The 16,062-nt window shown below is 48.6% G+C and overlaps 1 protein-coding gene across 1 annotated transcript; it reads right to left on the reverse strand.

Annotated features, from left to right (window-relative positions):
- Nucleotides 1-654: 654 nt before the first annotated feature.
- SOD3 (superoxide dismutase 3) lies at nt 655-6,571 on the reverse strand. Its single transcript, XM_060188269.1, has 2 exons — nt 6,419-6,571; nt 655-2,737 (listed from the first exon to the last, which is right to left on the reverse strand). Exon 2 carries the CDS (start codon nt 2,724-2,726, stop codon nt 2,028-2,030), a length of 699 nt encoding a protein of 232 aa, XP_060044252.1. The 5' UTR covers nt 2,727-2,737; nt 6,419-6,571; the 3' UTR covers nt 655-2,027.
- Nucleotides 6,572-16,062: the final 9,491 nt, after the last annotated feature.

The following is a 16,062-nucleotide window of genomic DNA, read 5'->3' on the forward strand; positions in this document are numbered from 1 at the left end:
CCTGTAGAGTCCTCTGATGTTGTGGCCTGGGGCTTGAACCTGGATCCTTGCGTGTGCTAAACTGTTCCATCTACCAGGGCAGTCATCTCCTGACCTTGATGTGGATCAAAACAAGCCTGCCTTTGGACTCCACTACTTCCAAGTGCTTCTGGATCTGGAAGTCAACATGGAGGGTGCTGTTCTGAACTTGCAACATCACCTCCCTGTCACTTTGTCCAGCCGCACTGCTGCGCCGGCGCCATCTTTGTTGTGTGGGGAATGGGCGAGGGGCAGAGGAGGTCACTTCAAGGCAGGTGTGAGGACCCGGAAGAATTAGCACACACCGTGCTCCAGACTTGTACTCCCAATATCAGAACCAGTGGAAGAAAGGCTGGGTATAAAGAGATCTTCCCCTCTCCCGCCCTTGGGGAGCTCTGGCAGAGAAGTTTCGGAAGTTGTATGTATTCTCCATCCTCTTGAATGATCCTGGTTTCTTCCAATCTGGGGGCCACATGGAAGGTTAGAAAAGTCTTTCACTGTGGCCAGCAGATTGGAGGAGAGGACAAGGAGAAGTCCCGCGGGGGACACTGGGGAGCTTCTCTGCTGTTTCAAACAAATAAACCGATCAACCCGGGACCAGAGCAGAACGCAAGGAGAGAGCAGACCAGCGTGGGCTGCACTGTGGAACTGCTGAGCCTTTAATGGATAAGCTCACCAAACATGCTCCAGAGGACTGGCCTTCTGAGAGGAGGCAAATGACCGGAAATAACTCAGATGAGGGCTGCATGTGCTGGAGTTGGGGTGTACCAAGGGGTGGGGGTGGGGGTGGAGGGCTAGGGAACCTTGGAAGGGGTGTCAGCCCAGGAAGAGCCTACAGGATGGAGAAGTTAGGCTCCTGGGACAGAAATGGATGGGGAGTCTCCAGAGTGAGCGAATAAGGGACAGGGTGGAAGGGGACCTCTTTAAGTCTGGGGGCCCCTCAGCATGGATGGGGATCCTTGGAGTCCCCAGTGGGATCCTCAGGCCTTGGGTGCCCTCGGAAGAGAAAGGTAGGTGGCTGGAAACCACAGGGTGGAGGGGACTTTCAGGGAGGCCTCAGCCGGGCAGAAGTAGGGATTCAGGATGAAGGTTGTCCCAAAATGGAGAGAGAGATGTTTAAGGTGGGTGGAGGCGCAGCCTGGCATGCAGGAAGTCGCAGAGAGGAGAGCCGGGTGTGGTGGGGACCCCAGGGAGCAGCGGGTGGGTACTGGCATATGGAATAGGAAGGGGTGTCAGGGCACAATGTGGGGTCTCGGGGTGTGGAGGAGATGTAAGGGTGCAATGAAGTGGTCTCAGAAGGTAGAGGGGATCTCAAAATGCAAGGAAGGGTCTGAGGGAGCGATGGGGGGGGTCTCAGGGTACATGGAGGAATATGGAGGAGAAGTGGGGACCTCTAAGTTCATAGAGGGCTCTAGGAAGCTGAACAGGGCCTCAGGGTACACAGAAAGGTCTGAGGTGTGGAGGGGGTGGTCTCAGTACAAGGAGACATCTTGGTAAATGGCAAGGCCTCAGGGTACAAAGAGATTCCAAGGGTGGGGATGAGGGAATCAAAGAGGTATTTTGGGGTGCAAGGAGGGAGTCTGGGCTGTGGAGGGAGTCTCAGGATACAAGGAGCTTCTGGGGTACACTGAGAGGCCTGGGGGGGCACGAAGGGGGTTGGGGTGTAAAGAGGGGCCTGGAGCCCAGTGAGAGTCTCAGGATACAAGCAGAGTCTGGGGTACCTGCCTCGGGGCATGGAGGGAGGGGTCTGGGGTGCAAGGAGGGGTGTGGTGTGTGGAAAGAGTCTCAGAATATAAGGAGGATCTCAAGGTGCACAGAGAGTCCTCAGGGCATGGAGGGAGGGGGTCTGGGATGCAAGAAAGGGTGTGGGGGCATGGAGGGAGTCTCAGAATACAAGGTGAGTCTGGGGTACACCGTGAGGGAGGGAAGAGGTCTGGAATGCAAGGAGGGGTATCTAGGTGTGAAGGAGGCTTCAAGCGTCCCCTGCCGGGATCTCCGCGCTCAGGCACTCAGGAGGCCTGGCCCTCGCCCCCGCCCCGCTGCTGCCCGCGCCTGTGCTGCAGGTTGCCCCAGAGCTCTGCGGGGCACAGGCTCACCACGCAGCAGGCCAGGCGCGGGCCCGAGTTGCCGTGCTCCAGGCTGGCGGGGTCGCCCCCGCGGCCCAGGTCGTCCACCCCCGCGTGCAGCACCAGCGCGCGGCCCAGGATGGAGTGCGGGCCGCTGAGCGCCGCGGTCAGGTTGGCGCGGAGCCTGCGGAGCCGGCCGTCCCGCACGCGGAAGTTGCCGAAGTCGCCGGGGTGCCCCGGGTGCGGGACCGACAGCGGGTTGTAGTGGCCCCCGGCCGCCTGGCAGCCCTGGCTCACGTCCCCGAAGTGGTGCACGTGGATGGGTCGGCCCAGCCCGCTCATCTCCTCCGGGAAGCCCTCCAGGTCAAAGTAGGCATCCAGCCCGGCGCCGGGCTGCAGCTGGCGGAAGAGCACCTGCCCGGTGACGTGCGGCTGCCCGGGCTGCAGGGAGCGGGAGGGCTGCATGGCGCAGCAGGCGTGCAGCGAGGTGTTGTCGCCCAGACCCTCGCCCCAGCGCCGCCGCAGGCCCTGCCACAGCTCGGTCACCTTGGCGTGCGTGTCGCGGATCTGCTCCACCGTGCTCAGGCTGCGGGCCCAGGCACCAGGCGCCAGGAGCAGGCCTACCCAGAGCAGCGCCAGCATGGTCCTTGTACCTGCGGGGGGTGGGGATGGGGTAGAGACCAGGGACTGGATTAATCTCGAGAAGCAAGTCCACCCAGGGCCTGGTGGTGGAGTAGCGGGTTAAGTACTCACACACATTCCTATGCACAAGGACCCAGGTTCAAGCTCCCCCCCTCCTTGTCCTCGTTCCCCAAGCCCCAAGAGTCACCTTTCAGCTCTGCCCACAGGACTCAGAGTGTGTGGCCCCTCAAAGGTCACATCCACCTACAGAGACTTAACTCACCCCCCATTTTTAAACTCAAAGGTTCTGAGGCTGGCAGAATAGTTCACTTCCATAGTGCTCTGCTTTGCCAAGCTCCCCCACCACACACACACACACACACACACACACACACACACACACCATTGGAGGAAACTCCAGCGCTGAGGTCTCTTTTACTCTCTTTGCCTTTTCTGTGCCAAGAAAATGAAAGAGAGGAAGGAAGGAAGGAAGAGGACAAAGGAAGAAAGAAAGAAAGAGGAGGAGGAGGAGAAGAAAGAGAAAGAAAGAAAGAAAGACAGACAGACAGAAAGAAAGAAAGAAAGAAAGAGAAAGAAAAATGAAAGGAAGAGAAGGGGGTCCAGGTTGAGCATTAAGTTGAGTTGCATGTTATCAACATTAAGTTGAGCTGCGTGTTATCAAGCACAAAGGTCCAAGTTCAATCCCTCAGTTCTCACCTGCAGGGGGGAAGCTTCATGAGTGGTGAAGCTGGTCTGCAGGTGTGTCTCTTTCGCCTTCCCTCCCTATTTTCCCTCCCCTCATAATTTCCCTTTGTCCTGTCAAACAAAATGAAAAAAAGGAAAGAATCGCTGCCAGGAATGGTAGATTCATAGTGCTGGGAATGAGCCCCAGTGATAATCCTGGAAGCAAAAAGAATGAGTTCTGTGGCCAGGGAGCCATCCACACATTAAGCCCTGGGTTCAATCCCCAGCACCAAAGACAAGGAGCTTTGTGGGTTAGATAAAGCATAGTCAAAGCCTCTTTCTCCTATAAAAATGACCAAGAAAAATTGGTTTGGGATGGCTCACTGGTGGGGTCAATGGACAAGACCCAGGGTCTTTTCTTTGACAGCTCATTAGAAGAGAAAGGAATGAATAAATTCATGGTCCAGGAGGTGGTGCAGTGGATAAAGCATTGCACTCCCAAGCATGAGGTCTTGAGTTTAATCCCTGGCAGAGTGATGTCCGGTTCTTTCTCTCATCCGATCTTTCTCATAAATAAATAAAAACTTTTAAAAGGGGGGGGGGCAAGAGGAATGAATGAATTCTGAAGCTCAAAAAGAAAGGAGTGAATAAATTCTGAAGTTCACCACCTGGATCTGAGACCTCACTGCCATTTTCTCCTGAGGACCAGCTGCTACTGTGGATTTTGGTACAGAGTAAATAAATCCTGGAGAACAAACTCTACTCTACAGATGCCCTCTAGACCCTAACATTCCTATCTGCACTCAGGGCTGATATTTCTTACCTTAGAACTTGACTATGAGACTTGAAGACACAGTCAAAATTTCTGTCATTTGCTCACCACACTGCCAGCTCCTGGCAAAGGCACTTGGCAGGTGTTAAGTCACCTAAGCTTTAGGAAAAACCCTCAGGTAGGGGTTCTGCCCATCCTAAAGGGCCAGGAAACAGGTGCAGAGAGGTGAGTGCCACTTGTTCTGTGCCAAGCCCAAGATTAACTTCTCTCTCCTCTGGCACATAGCAATGAATCTGATGCTTTGGAAAGTTCTAGGTACATGGCAGCTCTGAGCTACGGGGAGAGATGGCAAGTAGCGATATCAGACCCAGCAGCTGATTTATGCTACTGAAGCCAGAGGAAGAGGAGGACGATGGGGAGAGGGAGGTGGGGAGGAGAAGGGGTAGAAGGAAAAGGGGGCTGAGGAGATAGCATAAAGGTCATGCAAAGAGACTTTCATGCCTGAGGCACCAAATATCCCAGGTTCAGTCCCCAGTACCACCACAAGCCAGAGCTGAGTGGTGGTCTGGTAAAAATAAACAAAATGAAATAAATGTTTAAAAACAAGCAAACAAACAAGAGGCTGGCAAGGTGAGAAGGAGGAAGCACTCAGGATGCAACTCAGGCAGGAGCCGCAGAATCATGGGAGAAGCTCAGAGAGTGACATCAAGGGTGACATCATTGAGGGAGCCCCTCTGCCATCACCCTGTGCGGGGTTACTATGCTCAAGCCCCTGAGGATAAGCGGGGGCAGGAGGGGAATTGGGAACCCTTTGTTGCCTGACCCTACCCAGCCTCTCCATCACCTTATCCCTGTCCCCCACTTTCGAGGGCAGTCTTGCCAGTCAGGACTCTGTCAGTAGGAAACTCTCCCCTATTATCCAGGAGCACACTCAGACTGTTTGGGGTGTGTCCCCAGAGCTGCCGTTCTCAAGATGACTGGGGTAAATAATAGACATGTTCAAGGAGATGTTTTTCTCTTAAGAGAAACTCCCAGCAAAGCCCAACCCCCTGGTTTCTTTTATTATTATTATTTATAAAAAGAAAACATTGACAAAACCATAGGATGAGAGGAGTACAACTCCACACAATTTCCACCAGCAGAACTCCATATCCCATCCCCTCCCCTGATAGCTTTCCTATTCTTTAACCCTCTGGGAGTATGGACCCAGGGTCATTATGGGATGCAGAAGATGGAAGGTCTGGCTTCTGGAATTGCTTCCCTGTTGAACATAGCTGTTGACAGGTCAATCCATACTCACAGCCTGTCTTTCTCTTTCCCTAGTGGGCCAGGGCTCTGGGGAGGCGAAGCTCCAGGACACATTGGTGGGGTTGTCTGTCCAGGGAAGTCTAGTTGGCATCATGGTAACATCTGGGTTTCTTAAACCTTCCCCACTTCTCCCCCCTGGCCAGCCCAGCCCTCGTAGGACTCATCCTTCTGGCCTGAGCTGCTGTGAGTGGCCAAGTGGCTCTTTGAGGACCAGTTGAGTCATCTGGAGGGGAGGAGTGGTCTGGTTATTAGAAATCAGGGACAGAGGAAGCCACTGAGCCTGTGCCCCACACACACACCCGAACCCCTTGTGGGTCTAGAAAGATACTGCCTTCTTCCAGTATTCTAATTCTTTCTTTGTAATTTCCCTTTTTCTTTTCTCTTTTCTTCTTTTTTTTAAATTTTATTTTGTTAGAGACAGAAAGGCACAGAGACCCTAACCCTTCCTTCCATGCACTGGGAACCTGCCTCATGCACACAACAAAGCAGCCCACTACCCAAGTGAGCTATTTGGCTGTCACTCTGATTCCTTCTTTCACTTTGAGAAGGCATTGGCTTTGAATCTCAACCAGTGTGAAACACACACACACACACACACACACACACACACACACACACACACACACACACACACGTGAGTCTGCATGAGGAATTCAGGCCAGCCAAGCCATGCACACACATAAAGACAGTCTGCACCCCTCCTGGAGAAGCCTCTTCTAACACCACAGACCCTTGCACAGATCAAAAGGAGAACAGTGACCCTCTTCTAACCACCACCCCCCACCACATTCCTCTTCTCTACACACCTTCTTCTTCCTCTAGAGCTTACAGGCTGCCACGAAATACTTGTTTCCAAGGAGGAGCTTAAATACTTCAGGGAGAAGTTGTTCCAGTTTCATACCTGCTCTCCTGCACTGCTGCCCCACCAGAAAAAAGGAGGTGAACTTACCTTCCCAGCCCTTCCAAAAGAACTCTCCCTCCTGGGAAGTGGGAAGCTGGTGCCCTGCAGGTCTCAGGAAGGCTAGCTGGCTCCCAAGTCCAGCTATTTAAAGGACAAGCAAGGAGGCCAGCATGGGGGGAGTGGACACCATGAGGAAAGAAGGTCATGGGGCGGTCCAGGGAGGGGGAGCCAGCGAGCTGCCTGTTCCTGGCTGTGGGGCTGTCTTGCCTCCTCCAGCTCTGCCCACCCCCCACCCCTGAGCTCCCTGGCCAAGTATTTCCTTTCCTGACTTCACCCTTTAGTGTAGACATAGTCTGTGACCTTCAGCACACAGCAGGGGAGTAAAAAAGAAGCCAGAAAAAATAGCCCCTTTGGAGCAGGGGACAATGCACTCTTTCTTTTTAAAGTTTCTTTTACAATGAAAAAAAAAAAAAGTAAAAATGAAAGCCAATCGAGGCACCGTTAGTTAACCAGATGTATATGTTCTGGGGGTATGAGCTTACACCTCTTTGAAATGTAGATCTCCACGGCATGCTCCCATCCAACTGTGCACATCCCTGCTCACTGAACCCCTGTACTCCTGGACCCTTCCAGATCAGTGCCCTCTCTCCCAACCCCCTGTCCAGGATTTTTGAAGGAACCTCGGCTCAGCAGTCAGAGCCCTAGAGTTTGCTGTTTGTCAGACAGCGTCTGTTCCCTTGCTTCATCTCCTCATAGCCCACATGTGAGCGAGGTGGTCCAGCACTATCTTTCCCCTGATCTAGCATGATTTAGCATGATCGACCCCTCCCCCACAACACAGACACACACACACACACACACACACACACACACACACACACACACCCCACAGTGGAGCAAAAAGCCAGATCCAATCCTTTCCCTGAGCTGAGTGTGTAACCACGTCTTTCTCTACTTATTGGTCCCTGGGTACTACTTTTGGGAATGTGAACGTGTCCCATCCCAGATTGAAAGCAGTATGGAAACTTCTCAGAGCATTAAAAATAGATCCAGTGGGGCTCTGGCAGTGGTACTTCCAGTTGAACGCACACAGTACCTTGTCCAAAGACCCAGGTTCGAGCCCCGGCCTCCCCACCTGTAGGGAGGATACTTCACAAGCATAGTGCTGGCTCCCTCCCTCTCTACCTCCCCCTCCTCTCTCAATTTCTCTCTATCCTATTCAGTAAAATAGAAAAATGTCTGCTAGGAGCAGTGGATTCATAATGCCAGCACTGAGTCCCAGCAATAACCCTGGAGACAAAAAAAAAAAAAAAAAAAAGGGATCCAGCACAGGACCCAGAAACCCTCATTGTCAGTTATGTTTGAAGAACATGAAAACAACCATAATGCCAATGTGTGTGCCTATGTCCATCATAGAGCTATTTACGACAAACAAGAGAGGGTGATGGCCCAAATGGCCTTACTCCAGAAGCCCTTGGCTTTCTCTGAATCCCTGACAACTGACTGGCTTTTGCTAGATGCTTCTAGGATAAGAAAAAGCGCAGGTGACAGGTGGCAGGTGGAGTAGCGGCTGCTCACTCAGACTGCAGAGTCCCTGCTGTGTCACTTCCTCACAAGGTGCTCCTGGACTAACCTCCTGGGCCTCCTTTTTGTCCTCTGTAAAATGGGCCTATGAAGCTAACTCCACACTGAGCTCAGTGCCCCATCAATAGCTGGCCATCAGTCTTGTCATCACTGCTGTTGGCACTGTTTTTTTCTTTTTAATGTTTTATTTATTTTATTTAGTGGGAAAAAGAAAGACACAGAGGGAAATACCAAAGCACTGCTCAGCTCTGGCTTATTGTGGTGCTGGAGATTGAACCTGGGAGCTGCAGGCGTGAAAGTCTTTTTGCATAACCATTATGCTGTTTCCCCAGCCCTGTGGTTACTGTTTTATGAGCATGTGACTTGAAGGTATTGAGAGTCTTCTTCCCCTCATCCATCCTATGCCAGGTCAGTGTCCCATTTTGCTTTATTGTCTTGATCTTTTCTTGACCTCTGTAGCTTTTTACAAAAATAGGAGTCTTTCTTTCCTCAGAAAGCCAGCCTGAAAAAACACAGCTTGTCTGCCTGCCTGCCTGTCTGTTCCCTGTCCCTTTCCCCCATCAAATACTTTGTGTGTGTGTGTGTGTGTGTGTGTGTGTGTGCACGTGTGTTCACTCCATGCAGAACCCTGTGTGACATGCCAGGGTCACGGAGTCACAGGAGTCCCTGTGCTTGAAGGGACCTCCTCCAGGGAGGTGGTGTCAGCAGAATCACCAAGGACAGACTGGAGTGTTCCTGACAGCAAAAGACCTGCAAAAGCTGAATGTCTGGGTGTCACCCCAGGCTGGGTGAACCAACTACCAGAAGGAACTTTCTAGAATCAACATTTGGCAAAAGTTGGTCATCCTGGGAGACAAGTTTGGGAACTACCTCCTCTTGGTGGAAAGACGACCACTTAGAGACCTTGGTTCTGCCTGGGACAGAGGCCTTCATGCCATTGATGTGGAAGTTAAGAGGGGCCTGCTGGGTACTGAGATGCTCAGCCCTGCTCTACTCACTGAGAACTCAAGCATCATGGGCGCTCTTATTCTGGGATAATGTGAACAGAGCCCAGGAGATGCAATAACATTTTTTCTTGTATTGTTGAAACAAAGGTGTCTCCTCTTTTCCCCAGGGGTCTTAAAGCTGAAGAAGGAGTATAGCTCAGACACCTTGCCCCCATTAAGAGAAACTCTGTATGGTGCCAAAACACTAGGGAATAGAATAAAAGTGGGATCAAAACCGAACCCGTGGACAGTGTTTCCCCTGGGTCTAGCCATACTCGAAGCTCTTCTCTTTCTGTAAGTCAGTATGACCTCGTTTTGCTTGAGTTGTTTGGGTTGGGTTTGCTGGACTTGCAACTGAATACTTGATGAAATACTTGCTCATGTGGTGCTTGCAGTAATGTTGTGGGATGGATTTTGATTTGTCACTTTGGAGATAAGGAAATGAAGTTCAGAAAGAAAGAAATGCCGTCTCCCACGCTGAGAGAGATAAAAAGAAATATTAGAAACAAGTAAAACAGGTACAACCAGCCCTTCCAGTAATCTCTAATGTCAGTGATTTCTTACCAGCAGACCTCGGGTCAGTGATCTGTCATTCTTTTCACATCAGTTAATGGACATGACATAAAAATCACTTTGGGACAGGGTAGTGGTGACCCTGGTTGAACATGCATGTTTCATGTGAAAGGACCCACATTCAAGCTCCTGGTGTCCTCTTGTAAGCAGGGAAGTTTCATGAGTAGTGAAGCAGTGTTACAGGTGTCTCGTTCTCTCTCTCCCTTGCTTCTCAATTTCTCTTTGTCTTTATTAAAAAATTAATAAAATTTAATAAAGAAAATATGCTGGCCAGGTGATGGTGCAACTAATTAAGCACACACACTGCAGTGCAGAAGGATGAGTATTCAAGCCCCTAGTTTTCACCTGCAGGGGGAAAGCTTCACGAGTGGTGAAGCAGGTCTGCAAGTATCTCTCTGTCTCTTTCCCTTTCTATCTCCCCTCCCCTCTCAATTTCTTTTAGTCTCCATCCAGTAATAAATAAATAAATGAGATTAAAAATAAGAAAGATGTTTAAAAACAAACAAACAAAAAAGGTCAGAGAGGGGACAGGTGGGAAAAACTTGGGTCCTTCTAAGGGGTTTAAACCTCACTGAAAATAAAATAAACAACTAAGGATAGGAACATAGAATCCTGACTTATGCATTAGACTTTCATGTCTGATGCTCTGAGGTCCCAGATTCAATCCCCAGTACCACTAGAAGCCAGAGTTGAGCAGTGCTATGGCTTTAAAATAAATTAATGAGGGGCTGGGTGGTGGCACACCTGGTTGAGTGCACATGTTACAATGCACAAGGACCCAGGTTTGAGCCCCCAGTACCCACCTGCAGGGGGAAAACTTCACAAGTGGTGAAACAGTGCCGCAGTGTCTCTCTGTTTCTCACCCTCTCTACCCTTTCCCTCTCGATTTCTGACTGTATCAAATAAAGACAATAAAAATTTTTTAAAAATAAAATAAATTAATGAAAGATAAGTTTAGTTTAAAAAAACTAAAGGGGGGATTCAGGCAGTAGTGCAGTGGGTTAAGCGTACATGGTACAAAGTGCAGGGACTGGACCGGGATAAGGATCCCGGTTTGAGCCCCGGCTCCCCACCTGCAGGGGTCACTTCACAGGTGATAAAGCAGGTCTGCAGGTGTCTATCTTTCTCTCCCCCTCTCTGTCTTCCCCTCCTCTCTCCATTTTTCTCTGCTCTATGCAACAACGACAATATCAATAACAACAATAATTACAACAATAAAACAAGGTCAACAAAATGGAATAAATAAATAAATATTTTAAAAGAAAACTAAAGGGAAGAAAAAATAACACTTCAGAATTTAAATATTGAGCCCCTTAAGCGACACCAGTATGGCTTTATTCTTTTTTTTAAGAAATTGGCTAATTTCTTTTTTTAAATATTTATTTTATTTATTTATTCCCTTTTGTTGCCCTTGTTGTTTTATTGTTGTAGTTATTATTGTTGTTGTCGTTGTTGGATAGAACAGAGAGAAATGGAGAGAGGAGGGGAAGACAGAGAGGAGGAGAGAAAGATAGACACCTGCAGACCTGCTTCACCGCCTGTGAAGCGACTCCCCTGCAGGTGGGGAGCCGGGATTTGAACCGGGATCCTTATGCCGGTCCTTGTGCTTTGCGCCACCTGCGCTTAACCCGCTGTGCTACAGCCCGACTCCCGGCTTTATTCTTATGTTAGAAGAAAGTAAGACTTGGTACATTCCAATATTGGTGAGATTCTATTACTGGCATAAAATATGATTTAAAAAATGTGCCTGATGTGTTGGTGTTGACTCTCTCAAAAGCCTAGACCAGGGAGAACAAAAGCAACTTACCAGTAGCACAGCTATATACAAGATGCTGGGTATTATAGAAGAAGAAGAAGAAGAAGAAGAAGAAGAAGAAGAAGAAGAAGAAGAAGAAGAAGAAGAAGAAGAAGAAGAAGGAGAAGAAGACCCCAAACCCTAACAAAAGGACTTTCCAAAGTTAATCCAATTACCAAATAATGTGATGATAACAATAACTATCCATTGTCTTCTTGAACCCTAAGACAGCAGGAACCTCACATTTCCACTATAGAGCCTATATTTCCCTTAGTCCTGGAACCTTAGGGTCCTGTATGCTTCTCTCAATCCAAATCAAACAATATTGCATCCGCGGAATGCAACCCAATCAATGCAATGAGTGCCACCCCAACATGCTTCACTTCAGACTGTGACCAGAGACTTCAGGTGTAGAATGACAACCCTTCAAGCACATTACTCGGGTGAGACCTTTCCTTTCATAGTATTCTCTAATTCCATTCCAGGTGTTCCACTCCCCCAATAAAGTCCCCAAACCTAGATATAGTCCCCTGAGATAGAGCATAGGTTCACAAGTGCCCATAAGCTAGGAAAAAATATATACCTGAAAGCAGAAGTACACAAGAGCCTGCAGGGAATACCCCCCAACACTTCATCTGCGCTATTCCTGTCTTTAGGTCCATGGTCATTCAACAATTTGTTTGGCTTTGTATGTTAACTCTCTTCAGCCACCAGGTTCCAGATGCCATCAGGATGCCGGCCAGGCTCCCCTGGACTGAAGACCCCACCAGTGTGTCTTGGAGCTCCGCTTCCCCAGAGACCCACCCTACTAGGGAAAGAGAGAGACAGACTGGGAAGCCAGACCTTCCACCTCCTGCAACCCACAATGACCCTGGGTCCATACTCCCAGAGGGATAGAGAATGGGAAAGCTATCAGGGCAGGGGATGGGATATGGAGATCGGGTGGTAGGAACTATGTGAAACTGTACCCCTCTTATCCTATGGTTTTGTTAATGTCTCCTTTCTTAAATAAAAAAAAATGTGCCAGACTTTCCACTGAAAGTGATGACTATAGAGATGTAGAAACATCTCACCTCGAAGGCTGTGTGGAGAGACTTCTGTTCTGTATGAGGACCATGGAATCCTCTGCCATGTGTCATTAGCTATCTCCCAGCTGAGGACACTGGAATCTAAGTGGTGACCCAATTTGCCCAGCATCCTCTTAGGTGCAAAGGACCCAAGACTAGACCCCATCCCCCCCAGTCTTTGGGGGAAGAATGATGCTCCCACTTAGCATCCAAGTTGGCCTGATCTCCCCCCCCCCAAGTGACCTAGGCAGCAGAAGGGCGAGTGGAGGGGTTCCAGAGATCTTGTGCAAAATGTACAAACATTGCGACATGTGGAGACCAGAACCTAGGGACAGAGGTGAAGAAACATTTGCTACATTTGGGATTACAGAAAATTGTTTCTGGAAGAAATAGCAGGGTAAAGAGGGCTCCTCTGACTCATTCTCTGTTTCAGACAAGTAACTAGGAAGGCTAAAGACTAAAAGGATTTTTAAACATCTGAGAAACAGCTTAGTGTCTCAGAAAATGCATCGAGTGTGGCTCTGGTCATTCCAAAGCGACATCTGAAATGGAATGGGTTATAGCTCTCACCCAGCCTCCAAACCATCATCTCCTCCAAAGTCCTCCTTAGAAAGTGAATCCATTTGGAATATTGAAAGCCTCTGTGCTGTGGCCCTAGTAATATAGTTTGGATCAATGTTACAGTGCAATCAGCCTCCTCACAGAGTTTCTGGGCTGCAGCCCATCTGTCCAAGACTCCAGCTTGTGTCCCTGTAGACACAGAAGAAAAAAACATGGGTCTTAAGGCCACTTCCCTGAAGCAGAAATGTAACAGGAAGTACTGACAGCCCCAGTCAGGGAACAAAGCATGGGATTGTCTGGATGTTTCTCCTAACCTCTGAACCTCTGTCAATCTTAGCTAGAGGATATTTTTACTCCACAGAACTATATACAATCCCCACTAGGTTCTCCTCTGCCATCATGTTAGAGACATGTTTTAATATTCAGAGCATTTATCTACCTGGTATTCTTGAGTGTGTATGTGTGTATAGATACACAGATAGAATATATGTTTAATCTTGCCTTCAATGTAGAACAACAATAGCAGAAACTGCCCCACTCTCTGAAGGGAGGCTGGGTCAACATACTCTGCCATTTGAGGAAGGTGAGTCCTGAAATGAGTACAGCCTCAAATTTTCCTAGCTGTGACCATGGAATGTGAGCTCAGACCTATAGGGATGCAGAGCTTACACAGGCTCCAGTGCTAAATACGAATAGACATGGGCCCTAGATCAGATCGATGGGATTTACAGTTAACGGTTTTTTTTTTTTTCCTCCAGGGTTATTGCTGGGCTCGGTGCCTGCACCATGAATCCATCGCTCCTGGAGGCCATTTTTCCCCCTTTTTGTTGCCCTAGTTGTTGCAGCCTTGTTGCGGTTATTATTGCCATTGTTGACGTTGCTTTGTTGTTGGATAGGACAGAGAGAAATGGAGAGAGAAGGGGAAGACAGAGAGAGAGGGGAGAGAAAGATAGACACCTGCAGACCTGCTTCACCGCCCGTGAAGCGACTCCCCTTCAGGTGGGGAGCGGGGGGCTTGAACCGGGATCCTTACGCCGGTAGTTAACGGTATTTTTATACTTTTTGCCCATTTTGGGGAGTTACTCTCTGCCCTGATCCAGCTTTCTAGTCCTATTCCCAACTCTGTCACCATCTATTCAGACGGTACATTTAGCCCACCTGCATGTGGGCTGTTGGGCTCAGGCAAAAATTAGTATAAAGTCATGGGGTATACCTAAAGTAGACTTCCTAGCTTCTACCAAGATGTAGATGCCAAATCTCATCTGCTCTATTCTTACCTATAGGTTCCTGATTATTAAACAATTTGTTCTGTTTTATATCCTAATACTTTTTTAGCCACCAAGTTGCAAATGCTACATGATGCCAACCAGACTTCCCTGGGCAGTCGACCCCACCAATGTGTCTGGGAACCCCACCTCCCGAGAGTCCTGCCCCACTAGGGAAAAAGAGTGACAGGCTGGGAGCATGGATCCACCTACAATGTCTATGTTCAGCAGAGAAGCAATTACAGAAGCCAGACCTTTCACCTTCTGCACCCCATCAAGATTTTTAGTCCATATTCCCAGAGGGATAAAGAACAGGGAAGCTTCCAGTGGAGGGGATGGGATACTCTGGTGGTGGGAATTGTATGGAATTATACACCTCTTATCCCACAGCCTTGTCCATCATCATTAAATCACTAATAAAATCTTAAAAAGAAAATAAAAAAGAAGATGAGCATTTACCAGTCACAAAAAAAAAATTCTCTACTGAATGTTCCAACCTACAAAGGGAAGCTGGACAACATACGCTATGCTACACCTGAGGAAGATGGGTCCTGATATTGGGGCAGCTTGGAATGTTCCTACTCATGACCACAGAATGTGATCTCAGATCTATAGGAATGCAGAGGTCACATAGGCTCCTAAGCTGAATATGGGCCCCAGATCACATCAAATAGATGGGATTTACAATCAACAACATCTATACACCATTCCCATATTTGGGAGCTACTCTCTTCCCTGGTCCAGCTTTCTGGTCCTTTTTCCACCCATGACATCATCTCCCCAGACAATAATTTGGATCCACCTGCATATCAGATTTCAGGCTCAGGGAAAAAAACACGAACTGGTATAGCCACAGGTCCTTTGGAATATAACTAAAATATGCCTACTAGCTAGCTACAAAATGGAGACCCCCCCCCCAACTCTTCATCTGCACTATTCCAGCCTTTAGGTTCATGATTAGTCAACAATTTTTTTGACTTTATATGTTAACTCTTTTTTTAGCCACCAGGTTCCAGATGCTAGCATGATGCCAACCAGACTTCCCTGGACAGAAAACCCCACCAATGTGTCCTGGAGCTCCGCCTCCCCAGAGCCCTGCCCCACGAGGGAAAGAGAGAGGCAGGCTGGGAGTATGGATCAACCTGCCAATGCCCATGTTCAGCAGGGAAGCAATTACAGAAGCCAGACTTCCCACTTTCTGCACCCCATAATGATCCTGGGTCCATACTCCCAGAGGGATAAAGAATAGGAAAGCTATCAGGGGAGGGGATGGGATCCGGAGTTCTGGGGGTGGGAACTGTGTGGAGTTGTACCCCTCTAATCTTATGTTTATCTTATGTTTCCTTTTTTATCTTATGTTCATCTTATGTTTCCTTTTTATAAATAAAAAAAAGTTCTCTACTTCTACCTCCTAGTTACAAGGTCTATGACACTCCTGGCTTCTATCATCCTAATGAACTTTGCATAATTTTAAACTTTATATAAATTCAAAAATATGTATCTATATGTACCAAGTGGTGGTGCACCCCATTAAGGGAATTTGTTAGCCATGTGCAAGGGACTGAGTTCAAGTCCCCAGACCCCACCTGCAGGAGGGAACCTTCATGATATGTGAAGCAGTGTTGCAGGTGTCTCTCTTCTCCCTCTCTCTCCTGATCTATCTCCTCCCCCTCAATTTCTCTCTGTCTTATCAAATAAAAGAAAAAAAGAGGGAGAAAATGGCCACAGGGACAGGGAGTAGTGAATTTGTTCTGCTTGCCCTTAGCCTCAGCATTCACTCTGGTGGGAAAAAATGTGTGTGTGTGTGTGTGTGTGTGTGTGTGTGTGTGTGTGTGTGTGTGTGCTGAATTTATCCCAACAA

Source organism: Erinaceus europaeus, chromosome 3 (assembly GCF_950295315.1).
Source record: "Erinaceus europaeus chromosome 3, mEriEur2.1, whole genome shotgun sequence".
NCBI lineage: Eukaryota > Metazoa > Chordata > Mammalia > Eulipotyphla > Erinaceidae > Erinaceus > Erinaceus europaeus.

Bases quoted from the DNA above. Each gene is read 5' to 3' on its own strand.
- SOD3 (XM_060188269.1), bottom strand. From the start codon at position 2,726: ATGCTGGCGCTGCTCTGGGTAGGCCTGCTCCTGGCGCCTGGTGCCTGG.